The sequence below is a fragment of the Falco cherrug genome, chromosome 6, assembly GCF_023634085.1.
Source record: "Falco cherrug isolate bFalChe1 chromosome 6, bFalChe1.pri, whole genome shotgun sequence".
In the NCBI taxonomy this organism is placed as follows: domain Eukaryota; kingdom Metazoa; phylum Chordata; class Aves; order Falconiformes; family Falconidae; genus Falco; species Falco cherrug.
In genome coordinates, this window is record NC_073702.1 from 44,934,834 (window position 1) to 44,949,729 (window position 14,896).

The 14,896-nt window shown below is 40.7% G+C and overlaps 1 protein-coding gene across 1 annotated transcript in view; it reads left to right on the forward strand.

The window, feature by feature from the left end:
- UST (uronyl 2-sulfotransferase) overlaps window positions 1–14,896 on the forward strand; it is a 166,402-nt gene that overhangs the window by 132,119 nt on the left and 19,387 nt on the right. The window contains exon 7 of the mRNA XM_055714566.1: window positions 1,938–2,095. Coding sequence (XP_055570541.1) covers window positions 1,938–2,095 — 158 coding nt within the window. The remainder of the gene's footprint in view (window positions 1–1,937; window positions 2,096–14,896) is intronic.

Below are 14,896 nucleotides of genomic sequence, written 5' to 3' on the forward strand. Positions count from 1 at the left end.
ATGGCAATGACCGTATGTGCTCGCTACTCATTTTACCTGCACTGTAATTTTGTAATACATGTTTTAGCTCTGCTCAGATCCTCATATCAGGTCTATATATGAGGTATTGCAGGTTTATATGTCCATATAAGAAATAGTAATCAAGTTTAAAACTGTGTGAAGTGCAGCCTTCTGTTGCTGTAATTGAGCTAGCTCATTTTTAGTATGTCTATTTACACCATTCTCATATTGCTGTATTACTGATACTGCATAGTAAATTTTTCTGCAATAATATGCGAATAATTTAAAATACCTTCTTGTTTTCAAATACTTCTGTGTTGTTGGTCACAGCATGTTCTTTATTAGGTTTGTTCAACTTTAAGGCATTCTATTTATTTGTTCTTACCACTTCTCCATAGTGGAACAACTGCACATGTTTTCAAAAATTTCTTTCAAAAGCCATACTTTTTTGTAGCAGTAATAACAAGTGAAAATGTGTTCCTTGTTACTTCTCAGTTTCGAAGTATCTTTGTTGTAAAATCCTGCTTTAATTGTTTGGCATAAGTGAAGCTATGATTAAGAAACAAAACAGATTCATGGCCTCATTTTCATTACACGTTTTTTTTCTTAATATATTTTGGCCTGATTTGCAAATGCTTACGGTTGCACATTTAACTTGTGTGCATGAGTAATCCCATTAGCCGCAGTCGCATACCTGAATAATTTCACAGCATATCTATGAGGTTCCCAAGCAGTATATTGCAGTACTGTTTTGTAGCTTGTTAAAGATCTGTCTCCTACCATGCCCTTGCACTTCCTTCAGCTACTTCTTAGTCTCACAAGGAGCTGCAAGAAGAAGGCTCATAGGAGTTGTTAGGACACTCTGCTCTTCCAGAAAAGCGTACAGAAAGTGGTAGGGAATGAAAAACCTGCTCCAAGTCTGCTCTAGTAGGAGTGTAAAGCAATGAGCTTTTCCACATGTCGTCAAAAGAACTTCTGACAAATGTTGCATAGCTTGCAATAGCTTAATGGGGTCAGAGAAGAGGTGTGATCTCCAGCCACGCTTAGGTATCATATGTGATGCAGATGTTCATCATACCAGCTGGACCCTGTGAAAGAGTTGATTTCCTTTAGTTTGGGATACTGGGTTTATACCCCTAATCAATATGAATGCTGACTGATGCTCCCAGGACATAACTGATATGAGTTAGTCTAAGGAATTTAGGATTCATATGCTTGTCTAACCAAATTGTGCTTCCAGGAAACTGTGAGAGAAGCATAAAGATGTACTGGTGTCCTGCCAGCTTCTCCCACTGGGGGAAAGGAGAGAATAACCTTTCTTCAAATTTCTTCAAAACCAGTATCAGTCAGAGCAAACAAATGTGAATCCTGTATCAGAGCCGCAGGGCCATCAGGGGTGATGGCAGGGAAAGGGAAGCTCACAGAGACTTCGGCAGAAGTTAGAATGAAGGACAAGATGGGAAACAGGCTGGTAGCCTCCTGTGGGGTATTCACTGGGTAACAGCAGACAGTGGTTGCTTGCAGTAGTTCTGATGTGGTTCAGGGACACCTCCACCCCTTAGAACCCTTCATCACCCAGGGCAGTTGTTCCTCTCATGAGACAAGTTGTGTTTCCCAGTTGAAATACAGGAGTTCACAAGTTTGAGCTTATAAATAGCTTGGCAAAAGACAACTTCAGAACAGACGGCTTCCACACAGTGATTAACCTGCTTTTAATGCAGTCATGTTGTTACATGCCAAACCAATCTAGGTGTTGTGCAGAAAAGCTCAGTAAGCCACTCAGGTTTGGTGGGGGCGGTTTCTGTCCTGTTGGAAGTATAGCACTGAATATTTGTTGATTCACTTGTCTGCTTGTATTGAATGTATGAAGTAAATGCATATTCAAACTTCTCTTTTTTTCCCTCTTCTCCCTCTCTCCTTCCATTAATTTCATACAGGGAGCCTGGTGAATGGGCCCTTGAAAGAGCAAAGCTGAACGTTAATGAAAATTTTCTGCTTGTGGGCATTCTGGAGGAGTTGGAGGATGTGCTGCTTTTATTAGAAAGATTCTTACCTCATTATTTCAAGGATGTGCTTAGCATCTACAAAAATCCAGGTAACTTTTTCCATTAAAAAGCTACTCTTACAGGAACTTTGGCAAAATCTGCACAGCTGCTGAAAGGTAGGTGTTTATGTCTTGTTTATTCAATGAAGATATTGATCTCCCTTTTAGGGAGCAGATTTGATTGATGGGGAAGGGTACATATTCTGTTTTTATTCTTAATGTTACCGCGTGGTTTTCATGCCTGGGCAAGCACTTCGTGTTCCGGTGATCTTGCCGCATGCCAGAAAGCTTCTTGTTTACCACTGGAGTGGCTTTTTCTTTTAGTGCTGTCGTAACTCAGCTCTCAAACAATACTGTCAAAATACTCTTCAAATGGTGTCAGCAATAAGTAAACCTTCAAGAAGTGGTTTGGGGAGCTGGACACTTTGGAGGTTCTCTAGTTCCAGGATATATATTTTCTCTCAACCTTGACTAAGATTTGAAATTAAATGAACCTTCCATTAAACTGAGTTTGGGTAAAGTACAAATAAGAACATGTATTTACAGCACTTTTAAGTACAAAGCATACTAAGGAAAAAGACTTAAGAGACTGCAGTAGAGAAATGAAAACAGAGAGCACTTAATCTACCCCTTAATTTGCACCCTACCATCAGTCTGAAAGGGTTCTCTCTTCTCTGCATCAGTCTATCCCTCCCAAACCCATTTATTGCTAACTTCTTTAGAAGGCAGCCTTGTGTCCTATGCCTAAACCAAGAAATACGATGCTTCTGTGGGGCTGTGCATGTCATTCTGGCAGAACTGATTTCCTGCTTACATTTGGCTGGGCCATCAACATCGTATGAACCAGGGAGGGATACAGCTTTCCTTCTTGCTTCGTGACCCACATTCATGTCAATGTGACTTGCCTACAGCCGGTGAAGTGTGTGTTTTCTACAAAGTGTGTATTAAAAACCCTTGGATCAAAGATTGCATTTTGTTTGTAGTGCAGCCGATGGCTGGCTTTTGACTGAGAGCATCTATCACACTAATCAGTCACTTCGTAGAAATTATGGGTTTCTGTCCGTAACTAGGAGTTATGGGTGACTGCACCAAACCCTGCTTCCAGGATTCATCTTTGAAAATTTTATATTTAGGAATTATGTTTACATTCCAGGGAAACTGTGGCATTCCTCCTCTGACATGACTTCACTGGGTCGTTATCTGCTATATCCAGCCATAGAGCTAATTTGCTCAATAACAGATGTAAGGAAAGCATGGTATGGTATTGACATGAGAGCAGTGCCCAGTTTAGAATCAGTTATTTCTCTTTTCTTTGTAAAGTAAAAAATGAGAGAACTTATGGTTGTGTTAGGTGGAAGTCTTCCTAAGAGTTTGCATAATTTAGTCTCCAAGATTTTCTCATGGAGATGTTAGATGAGAGGGAGGCAGGGTGTCAATAGAAGGATGCTGTCTTGGCAATGAGCAGACTTTTCTTTGGGAATTTATAGGACTTCCTCAGCTGTTCTGTGTACCATAGATTTTCACTTCTCTAACACTGGGGGAAGCTAACAAACAGCACGCAGCATCTCAATTTTCATCAAGGTTCCCTACAAATGGCCAGTTGTAAAATAAGCGATCTCCCAGAAGTGCCGCATAATCTTTCTCTTCTCTGTGTATATTCTAGTACCTGGGAGATTTGATCCCCTGTTTCAGGACAGTGGTTTCATCTTGGATTTCATATATAAAACTGGTCTTGTGTCATGTCTTTCCTTCAGTATTTCCCATGTGGGTTAAACTTCTGTTTTATTTTTCCCATTCAGTTATTGACAAGGAAGGGCAGAAAGGAAACAGTTTCCTTATGTTAACTCTCTTCTCCGCTTCTTCATACGTTTGGAGATTTTTCCAATCATAATTATTTTCCGGTTATTTCTGAGTTGGTGCTAATGCTTACAAAAACTTGACGGAATCAGCCAAAAAGAAGATAAAATCCAAGTACTGTGTAAGAAATCCTATATTGTTCTACTCAAGGCACCTTAGACCTGATCTGCAACACCCTCTGCTGTTGCATCATGAAGTACTGGGAAGAGGAGAGATTATTGTGCCCAGCTGCGTGGTGATCCCACAAAGCAGCAGATACTTGGGGACAAAACCGACCTTTTGTTGCAACTAATACTTGCAGATTAAATCTATACAATTTACAGTTTTGTCTGCTGACCCGCTGCTCCACTCGAGATACTCTTACAGCAGTCTTTCCTCTTTTTGTGTAAAGTAGATAAAGCTTTGCCAGAACTTATCTTTTGTCAGTTGAAGATACTGAGATGGGAAAAACACAGTGAAGGACTGTGTGCAGAAAGGTGATTTGCTTCCAGGTCAGTGAACTTCTGCACCAGGGTCCACTGCAATAAGCAATTCTGGATTAGCCACAGTTCACAAACTGTATTTATAGAGCTGCTTTGAAGCAGAAAGTAACTGAAGGCAATTTCCATCCACTGATGCTTTAGTGGATTACGTAGATGAGAAAGCAGAGTAGGAAACTGGTGATTGCTGTCCCACCAACCTCATAATCTAAACCAAATTAAAAGCACCTACATCTTGCTATAGGGAACAAACTGCTGGATGTTATTAAACCCATAAAATCACGTGCACATTTAAGATATGTCTGCAGGACTTTGGGAATAAACCCCTTCTTCTTCACAAAGTTGGGACCCTCCTCCTCCCTCATTACAGGTTCTTTGGGTGGTCACCAGATCACTACAGCTCCCATCCAATCAAACTTGTTATTATTGGGAGCTTTCTGTATAGGTCGATACTAACAGAAGTCAGAATATCTGGAAACTTTTTCTCATCTCTTTTTCTTTTAACCATGCAAGCCATATTCAAGCTTCTTTGTTTTTTCTATATCTGTAGTGAAATTTCTCACCTGACACAGCATGTAACAACATTTATTAAGGAAGACTTGCTCAGCGTCCTCCTAGCTGGAAAACAAAAGACTGTAGCCTTTTTACCTTCAAAAATACTTTGCTGCTACTGTTCTGAAGCAAAAAGACAGTAAAACTGTGGCTGTTTTGATCAGATAAATAGTGGGTGTTTACGTCAGAGAACAGAGAAATGTGAATACAGGTGTCTGTATATGTAAGGACACAGATAACTGCTTAATGCAATAGGACTTGAGTGCTTTTGTTGGTGATGCTACTGATTTGTTTTACATAAGCTGGCAGAAAGAAACTGTGAAGAAAAGGTAAAATATAAAAAAATTAAGAGAGTGAAATGCAGTTGACTTGTTCAGACATTATCACTAACAGCTGGGTTTTGAGATTTTTTAATATATTTTCCTTGCCAGCTGCTGTGTATTTGTTCCGTACTGGCTCTTTTTTTTTCTTTTTGGTAGTGTCACATTTTGAAATGCACCCAGTTTTCTCAAATTTTGTGAGTTTAAAAATGCTGATAGTTCTGTATGACAGGAAAGTTTAGTGTCAAAGGAGACTAGGAGGATAATTTTCTTCATTGCATTAACAAAAATGTTGCCTTCAGCTATTCCATATGCCAAATATTTTGACTTGTGCATTTTATAACAGTGAACAACAAAATGTGAAAGCTCTTTGTTGTTCTAAAGTTTTCATTGGAACCAATCTGGTTTTATCTCATAGAATACTTTAGAGCTACAGGCTTCCTGCTTTTCTCCTTTTCCACTCTCCCTTGAAAATAAGTATTTTCTCTAATGTTAATACCAAGTCAAGAATTGCAAAAGGACTCTTTTTCGATATCTGTCTTGTCCAAAGTGACAAACTGTTCCTGCCCTGACAGCTATAACTGCCTTTGACAAGGGATCAAAAGGAGTGGGGGTGGAGGGTGGCAGACAGATTATGGAATAGATAGATGGATTGATAGATGGGTAGAATATTTAAAAAAATAAAATAAAGTATTACTAGAATTCTTTGCTAACACATTAAAATTTGCTTGAAGTTTTGTCTCATTAGGTTTTTCCACAGCATTAAAGCAAATTGCAGAGCCCCAAGTTACCAACATTTTTAAGTATTCCTTAACTCTTTGAAAGGCCTGAAATAGTTATAGCATAACTTTACATGTAAAATCTCTCCTCCTTCTCAGGAGTACAACTGAAGGAAAAATAATTGGTCAGTCCTGTTCATTTTTCCTGGCTATAGCTCACTTCCGTAGCCTGGCTGGTAGCCAGAACACGGGGAATACTTACACAATTTCTTTTGAAATGGGCACGTGTGGGTTTTTTATCTTTGGTGGGTTTAAGAGGCAGAAAATGCACACTGTAAACAGCAAAACATAGAATTTTCTTCTGCCTTGTCAGCTTCTGTGGCATGGGGTAAAAGTTAACAGCATCTGGTGTAAAAGAATAAGTAATAAATTGTTTTTTATCACCTCAGAAATAGCCCATATCCTCTTGCCTTTCTGCAGGAGTTCATAAATTTTCTTGGCACCAGAAACCCTATAAAAACACTTCTTCCCAATACCAGGAAAAAAAAATATCTTTGTTTCCTGAAAGTTACATTTTGCGTCGATCTTACTCTAAAGCAAGAAGACTGACTTTAAGCTTTTCAAACAGTGAATTTTACTGAGTGCAATGAAACTACTCATGCTGTCAGCTGGAAGAAAATGTATTGTTCAGATAAACTGTAAAATGTGCTTTTTCTGAAAATGCAACAAAAATGTGATTCTCCTTAGGAATCATGTTTACAGGGAATATTTTATACTGTAGTAGTAATATTATCCCGGGTAATATAAACCTGCTGATTTTTTAAATCCATTCTATTCATGAATGCTAGCGACACAGTCTTGACACTTTCTATTTATAAGCTTTCCCTTCTCTTTAAACCCAGTAAGGAGGGAGGTGCTGCCGTTTGTCCTTACTGCAAGGCTGAGGTCCTGTGAGGCAGATGATGAAGCCTTTTTTGGTAGAGTTAGGAAAATGGTGGGATCAGCCGCAGAAGTCTGTGCACCGTGCTGCAGACCACTCCTGTGCCGGGGCAGCGCTGACAGTGGGGCATGCCTACACATCGTTCCTGTGCTAGAAGTGGAGAAAAGCACTTTCCCCCTCCATGTCAAAATAAAACTCTTTGCAAGTGGATAAGGCTAAGAGGGGCTTTCCTTTCTTTCTTTTCTTTTCTCTTCCAGGCCATCACTTTGTTAGCAGTGCTCCCTATAGTCTGATACCTTTAGTAACAAGTTCTTGTGGCAGCTTTTCTGCCAACCCTGTTCTTGGGCTGCTCTGGCAAGATGTGGATGCTGTGCATTTGGAAATGTTCAAGAACTGAGGGTCATTGCTGGAAAAGTTGCTGTGGTATGAAGAAAGCAAAGGGAGGGCTGGAAGATCCCACTGCCCTTTTTTTCCATCTGAGAAACTGGAATAGAGGATATCTTTGCAGGCACAACCTCCAAGAGCAAAAACTCTGGGTAGGAAATTTTGAAAGAAGTCTGATCGAAGGAGGCAGTGCATTTTGTGCAGTGTCCTTAAATCATGATCATCTTATATTCTGCCTTTGTTCAGCACAAAATGAAAGGAATGAAAAAAACAGGGTGAGTGATCTGCAGTTTCTAATACTCTGCCTGCTTCTCGTGAGCTGTACTTCCTGGAGAGAGTTGGGACTGGTATGTGGAAAGGGAATATATTGGCTCATCTCTTGTGCACAAATGAACAACCCTTCTCTGTCCTACAAGCATCTGTATTCTTGATGCGCAAATAAAAGCTGCTTGGATTAGACTCTGTTCAAATGCTGAGATTTTTGTTTTGCATCACTTCTTTGCATCTGCTACTTGCTTAAAACAGAAATTGGGAAAACTTTGACCATGTTCAAATGGTCAAAAACTTTGGAGACTCCAAATATGCAGTCTTTTCTTTTGCCTCACGCTGTAAAACAGCTATGTGCTTTCCCTAAATAATACTCTCAAGAGGAATCACTGTGTGAAAGTTTTCTACAGAAGAGGAAAATACTAAATTTTGTGTGGAGTTAAAACGTGAGGTTGGACTTAAATGTGTGACTTAAAAATTTTTGTCCAGAAGGTGGTGTAATCTCCCTGTTTGTTCAGGACCTTCAGGGGACTTGAACATCATGCCGGTGGTAATAGCACATGTGAATTTACATTCTGCCTGGGTGGCGTTCTCTTTTTTTTATCACCCAACATCCGGTTCTGAAACTAGAAAATAAAAATAGGAAATGTGAACAAACCATTCCTTTCTTCTCCCTCTGAAGTCTGAACTTTCAAAACTACATAGAACACTCTAAAACAATGTGTATGTTAAAGCAGGCGGTTCAAGCTCTATAAAGAGTGCTTAATTGCATTTTTCTTTCTTGTAAAACAAATTCCCAGTTCTCTGTGTGCAAGAGAGGCAGGGAAGGAGGAAAAGTCACAGTGCATATCCCCAAGGATGTTTGTTCCCAGTTAGGTTGATAGCATCTAGGACATTCTGCACAACTAACCTGCTCTTTGGTTTCTTTTGTAAACCTGAATGTAGTATCAAAAGTTGTAGATAAATTATTTAGCTCGTTAGCCATGAAAATACAAGGTTTGGAGAGCAGGGTCCAAAACAGACTGCCTGATCTGGGATGCCTTGAAGTTAGTGGATGCACCAGTCAGTGATAAGCACAAACAGTGGAAATATCCTTTCTTTTCCCAATTCCATAAAAGGAAAATATGATGTTTTCTATCTTTCAGAGGTTTCAAATCCCATTGTGAATAAAGTAAACAGTTTTAAGAATAGGAGCTCTTGCAAGGATTTGAGCACTTCTGGCTTTCTAATGACTGTGTTTTTCAAAAGATCCATTTTGGAAGATTTGTTTCAGAAGCTAAACTTCTCTGTGGCAAGTTCTGCAGCAAAGATTGGCAGCTTATAACAGCTGTGGTTCTTGTCCTGCTTAGGAGGGTGAAGCCACTCCAGGCTATGTGTGTGTTGCATGAGAGGCGTAACTGTGGCACCGAAAGACTCATCCAAGATAGTATCAGTGTCATTGCTAAAATACGAGCAACAGTAAAGGTGCGGCAAGAGTTTGGCATGGCTTTCCAGGCCCACATGGAGCTTGTGTGCATCCAGGCTCAACTCCACCATATTTACTGTTCCCTGCTAGTGTATACTTGTTAGCTTGGAGTTAGTTCATATGTGCATGGTAATGCAGCAGAGCATTTGCCTATAAATACATCGTGGCCCAAAATGAATGGTACATTTTGAGACAAAAAGTGAGTTAGCTGACAGCCCGACATGACAGTGACGCTCACTGCAGATACATCTGCTCCCTGAGCTTACAGTGCAGGGAAGTACAATTTACAGGGCCATCTGCCAAACATACTACTGTGGCTCTGCTTTCTCCTAGAGTCCAGAGGAGTGGCTGACTTTGTAAGTACGGCAGCACCAACTTAAATCAGGTGAGAAACGGACATATTTCATATCGACAGGTTGGGATGGTGGGCATGGTTCATGAACTGGAGGAATGAGGAGGGCTGGTATTGATCCACAGTACCCCTGCCAAGGGCTTCTGGCATTGGAGGAGGTTGGCCTCCTTCCAGGTCTCACCACTGAATACAGCATAGAATGATATGGTTTCTCTGCTTGCCAGTTGCCATGCAAATTTTTGAGTCCTTATTTTAGGCTTAGATTTTCACAGGAGTTGAATTTGTAAAGGCTCTGCTCAGAATGAGCTGTAGTGGAAGGTGAAGGCCATGTTCCCTTAAATCATCCTTTGAAAAACCTAGATGAAATGTTTCTCTTCTACTGAAGCTTCTGGACACATGAGCTCGTAGACTGGCTCTGACAGCCGACAATGTAGTGTAGAGATAGGCCAGTAAGACAGACTTACTGAATCTTCCCTTTCTTTGTGCTATAATACATGTTGTATGTATAGAGCTTGTGCTCTGCAGTCTGCTACCTTTTTCCTATTCCTCTTCACCACCTTTTTCTCATTGCTCTTTCCCGTCAGCTGGCAGGGTCTTTACCTGAAGCCAAGCACGCTTTTTTACATGCTCTTGTCTGAGCTGGTCCGTCATAAGCAGTTTCCCCTCTCTGAACTTCCGACATAATGCATTTATACCTGTAGGGTTATGAAGGCTGAGACCACCTACGGCATCATCTTCATCTTGTAGTTCAATTCCAAAAGACTTCAGCCTCCAGATTTTACATTTCATCCCACATCTTCATGATGCTTGCATTGTTTCAATTTCCTTGTATTAGATCTATTGATGGGCAGTCTGGTTTTGGACTAAACCACACAGATGTAATTTCATACTTCGTTGCTGTAAAAACAAAACTTATTTGTGGTCTAAATCCCAAGAGGCCAGTCAGCCAAACCCTTGCATCCCACATATCTAGAGTTCATCTGGATCTTTCTTTGTGTCAGGGTATCATTTTGAAGGGTTGGTGCTGGTATCTTTCAAGCAAATGTTATGTTTATCTAATGAGCATATCAGTCATTAAAGGTGTTATGGTTTATAACAGTGCTGCTGCTGTTCATCTGGGGTTGATTCCCTGATGCATCTTTTTAATGTTTCCTGTTCCTAGTATGACAAAATAAAAAACGCATGGACAAGCAGCTTTGCTAAAGGTCTAGCACAGAGGGAAAGCTGCATTCAGATACAGCATTAGTTGTATCTCGTAAATAATCCAGGGTCACTGATGACAAAACACCACAAACATTTTAATGACAGACAATTAAAGCTTGCAATGACAGTTCATTCCTTCTTGACCAACTTATTAAATAAAATCATAATGCTATTTTAATCAGTATCATTCCGGCTAAACCTCTGTTAACTGCTTCTGCTTTAAAAATAGCATTTCAATAAAAATTATAACAGATTATGCAAACTGCTTCTTTGACCTCTGTTCAGGCAACAGAAGGCATAGAGGAGGAGGCAGACAGCCATTAAATCCCAGGTAATAAGCCTACTTCTGTTCCCAGCTGCAGTTCCAGTACATTTGCACAGGTCTTCATTTCACCTACATGGAAACTAGCAAGTTGCACAAGGTGTCTGAGGCTGGAATCTGAAAAAATTTTGTCAATCATGGGACCAAAGCAACTGAGAATTTAGCTCGATTATCATTGTGTCCCACAGTCTGTTTTCAGGGTTAGTGTTTGGGCAAAAGCATCTTTTAACTGAAAACCGAGCACATTTGGCATTGAAGACACAGGAGCAGTGTGAAGCAGATCACAGAGCTGACTATTCACTTTGCTTTTAGGAGCATAATAATATTTTCAGTCTTCAGAGAAAGCTATTGTATCTTTCCCTCAGACAAATTGTTAAGTCCTGCCCATTGTATCAGTGATAGAATAGGCTACAGGTCAAACTGATTATTCTTATCCCTGAGGCATCTTGCAAGAGCAATGCGAGTACTGTGAGACAGTATCTTTGATGGTTCAGAAATGTTTTGAAAAATATTCAAGTTAAAGTAACTACAGAAAAGAGATGGAATTATAAAACCACTTTTACCTGTAATTTTTTGTACACTAGAGACAAGCAGCCATTCCTAAGGAACTACTTGGGGGTTCACATAAACATTGCAATTTAAAATCAAGTTTTTACAGTGATACAAGTGAGCTGCTGTAAAATAATTAAATGCTGTAATAATTAAAATGAGGAAAACATGAAAGAGCATAAATTCTGACAAGTTAGGTGTGAAATTATAACAAGGCACTTTCTGGCATTCAGCTTGCTGAAGGCATTAAAGCTAATACCAAAAGGTTTTTTTCAACCACATCAGAACTTGGTGGCCCACCAGAGAGCTGGAAAGAGGGAGACAGTAGGTAGCTGGGAGGAGTGACAGGGAAGCGTCCCCAGGGAAGCGACATACCCAGAGTACATCTGTAAAGAGGCCAGTTTCTCCCAGAGAGCACAGTGCGTTGCACTCCAGGTCATCTTAAGACCACTAGTATTACTATTAGAAAAGAAGGGAAGGTATTACTAGAATAAATTCCAGCAAAGTGCAAAAGTTGGCCCTTGATTACGAAGTTATAAGAATTAAAATGAAGGAAATATATTAGCAATGTAGCTCTCAGCTGCTACACAGGAGTCCTTTTGGTATGTCTCCCAGCCATCACTCCTGAGGGGGTAATGTGCTCACTTGAGCATAGCTTCACACCATGCCTGTGCTCCTTCCTCCGAGCCCATTTGCTTTACCTGCCTTGGAGGCAGCTTGTGGTGCTGAAGAGCCAACCCCTCGCTCTTCCAAGAGTGAGTCTTTCTTGGAGTTTATGCTCCCTACTTCCTTTCCCATTTGGAATTTCCCAGCCTTTTTGATCTGTCCCTCTTGAAAACTTGCTCTCCCAAGAAGTTACAGCAAGAGAAGAGGGTTTTACTTAATATGGCTAGGAAGATTCCTTTTTTCTTCTTTTTCTCTGTTCTTGGAGTAGAATCACAGATTTACAGATGCAGTAAGAAACAGCATCCTCCCCTCTGCTGCTCATCTTCCCTGTCTCCTCCCTTTCTTCCAAATTGCATTCCCATTGTGTTCCTTAATTAGTATCTTTCCAGTTACGCTGCTTTTTCGATCTCCAACATTTGCACAGTTGTTACTGTGCTTTGTAAATCTCACCTTTTGAGCTGACTCATTCTGAATAACTTCAGTTACTTGCAGATGCCATCTATAATACAGGTAACAGATTTTCTGTTAGGGTGGCATATTTTTCTCCTCAGCTGTCTTTACTCCTTGGCAGCATCAGGAGTTCTGCTGCCAGAGCTAGTACTCACCAAGGATCTCTTTACTGAAACTGCCAACTCTGCGGTGCGTCCTGTCATTCAGTCAGCAGCTATATTGGAAGAATGGAAGGCAGTTAACATGGCTTCAAGCTTTTAAAGGGTTCCAATGGTCACCTGGACAGCAACGGATGAAATAATCCAATTTCTGTACTGGTAGGGACTGTAATGAAGAATGGCATTAATGGACAGTTGGGAAAAGTCAGTATGGCGTTTTTAGAGCCCCACAAATCAACTAGTTCCTTGAAGGAGTTGACAGGTACAGGTGTGATTTTCAGCAGGATCTCTGTCCCAAAGCTCTTAAAAGGTGTCAGGCTATGAGAAAGAATGTTCTCCCACGGGATTAAATTGGTTAAGGAGGTAGGCATTAATTGTTCCATAGTCTTCCCTTACTTTAAACAAGGAGGGGAGTCCTGCTCGGGGCTGTGCTCCAGCCTGGGATAAATGTTCTTTTAAAAAGATGAGACTGAGGCGAGAGAGGTCACTGTCAGTATGGAATTACCGGTAAGCAACAAGAGCAACGCTGAAGTGTTTTAGTAATCGTAACAAAGCAGTGTATTAAAATTCAGCTTGTGTGCAGTTGATAAGGTCTGTCCTCAGCACTCAGGACTGCAGCCTGCTGATGCTCTGGGTCCTGGTCTGTGTCCAGGTCGGTAGGAAGGTGCACAGATTTGTCAGATGGGTGCGTATTTTTTTATGCACAGGGAAGCAGTCCTCCACAGAAGAAATTCTTATGTGAAGCTAGATCAAGCCATGGCTGTTTTTTCCAGATGGCAGAAAATGATGACGCAGGATAGAAAAGCTAAATCCCAGCTAAATCTCAAGAGCAGCTGAAGGAAAGACGTTCACGTTTGAGGTGCTGCCCTAGCTGCAAAGCGGGGAGCTCATACAGCTGTGGTTCTGATCTACATTAAATCGTAGGTGATTCAGGAGCATCAGTACGTACTTGCTTTTGCTCCAATTTATCCATTCTCTTTCAAGTCCACGTTCTGGGTAGGCAAAAGGCATCAAGGATGACAGTGAAGCCAAACAAAGTAATTTTCTGTAGAAAGACCAGGCCTCATTTGCCAGCTAGACTTACCAGAAAAAAGAATGAAACTGTTGAGTTGGTCTCTGGTTTTCTAGCAGTGAGCAGCAGCTGTTTTGGTAGCAGTAGCAGCAGCTCATATAACAAATGTTTCATGATGAATGCAAACAAAAGCCAGCCCTGAAATTCCAGCTCCACTATGTACGCATAAAATATAAAACCAGTTCAAAATAACATAATACTCAACTTAAGGGATTTTTCTCCCCCTCTAAATAAATTCCATATGAGCATTAGTGTTTAGTCTGCTTGGTTCTCCGGGGCTCACCCAGAAAACATTTTTATTATACAGGCTGAGGGCAAAAAGTGAGCATAAAAACAGACCAAGAAAAAAATACTTTTAAAAGAAGTGCACGTGCAAAGAGGTGTGTGGTTTGGGGGAAGGTTTTGAGAATACCAAACATGCTTACTGGATTGAAATTACTGCTGATGTTTGTGAGTTGGCTGAATTCACTTGCCTCCAAAATAGGTCTTGGAGGAATTCTTCATGCACCTCCACGCAATTTGGTTTCTGGAGATGGCTTGTGGTTTTAAAGACATCTACATGTGAGAAGACTGTTATGCCCTCTAGCATGAATGGCTTTCCAGATAGCTAGTGGGAGGATTTCTGGGGAATGCAAGCTGCTGATGAGTGCATACTCAGGGGAAATGAGGGTATTGGAGAGAAAGGAAAATATAATAATTGGAGACTCAGGAGAAAAAGAGCTATCCAGGGGGCAGTGCCTTAAATTGTTATCTTCCTCCAGTTGTTCAAGTTAAACAAGTGAAGCAGGGAGCATTTACCCATCCCTCCCTGCTTTGCTGCTTGCTGAAAGTCTGGAGCAGCATCTGTTGCCTGCCCACACAAGCACTCCCACTCTGTTCTCAGGCCCTGAAATACTCTCTCTTCACAATCAATTTTCTTTCCCCATGGCTTTCTTAGACTCCTCTGGTCAGACTTCTCTGCAACTATGGGTTTAAACAGCTCTGTGCATCCACCATTGGAAGAAACTTTATTTCTTGTGTTCTACCAGATCAGCGATAAAACAATATACCCTATTCCTGTGCCTGTTGCAGTGTGATTCCATCTAATACTTTTTGTG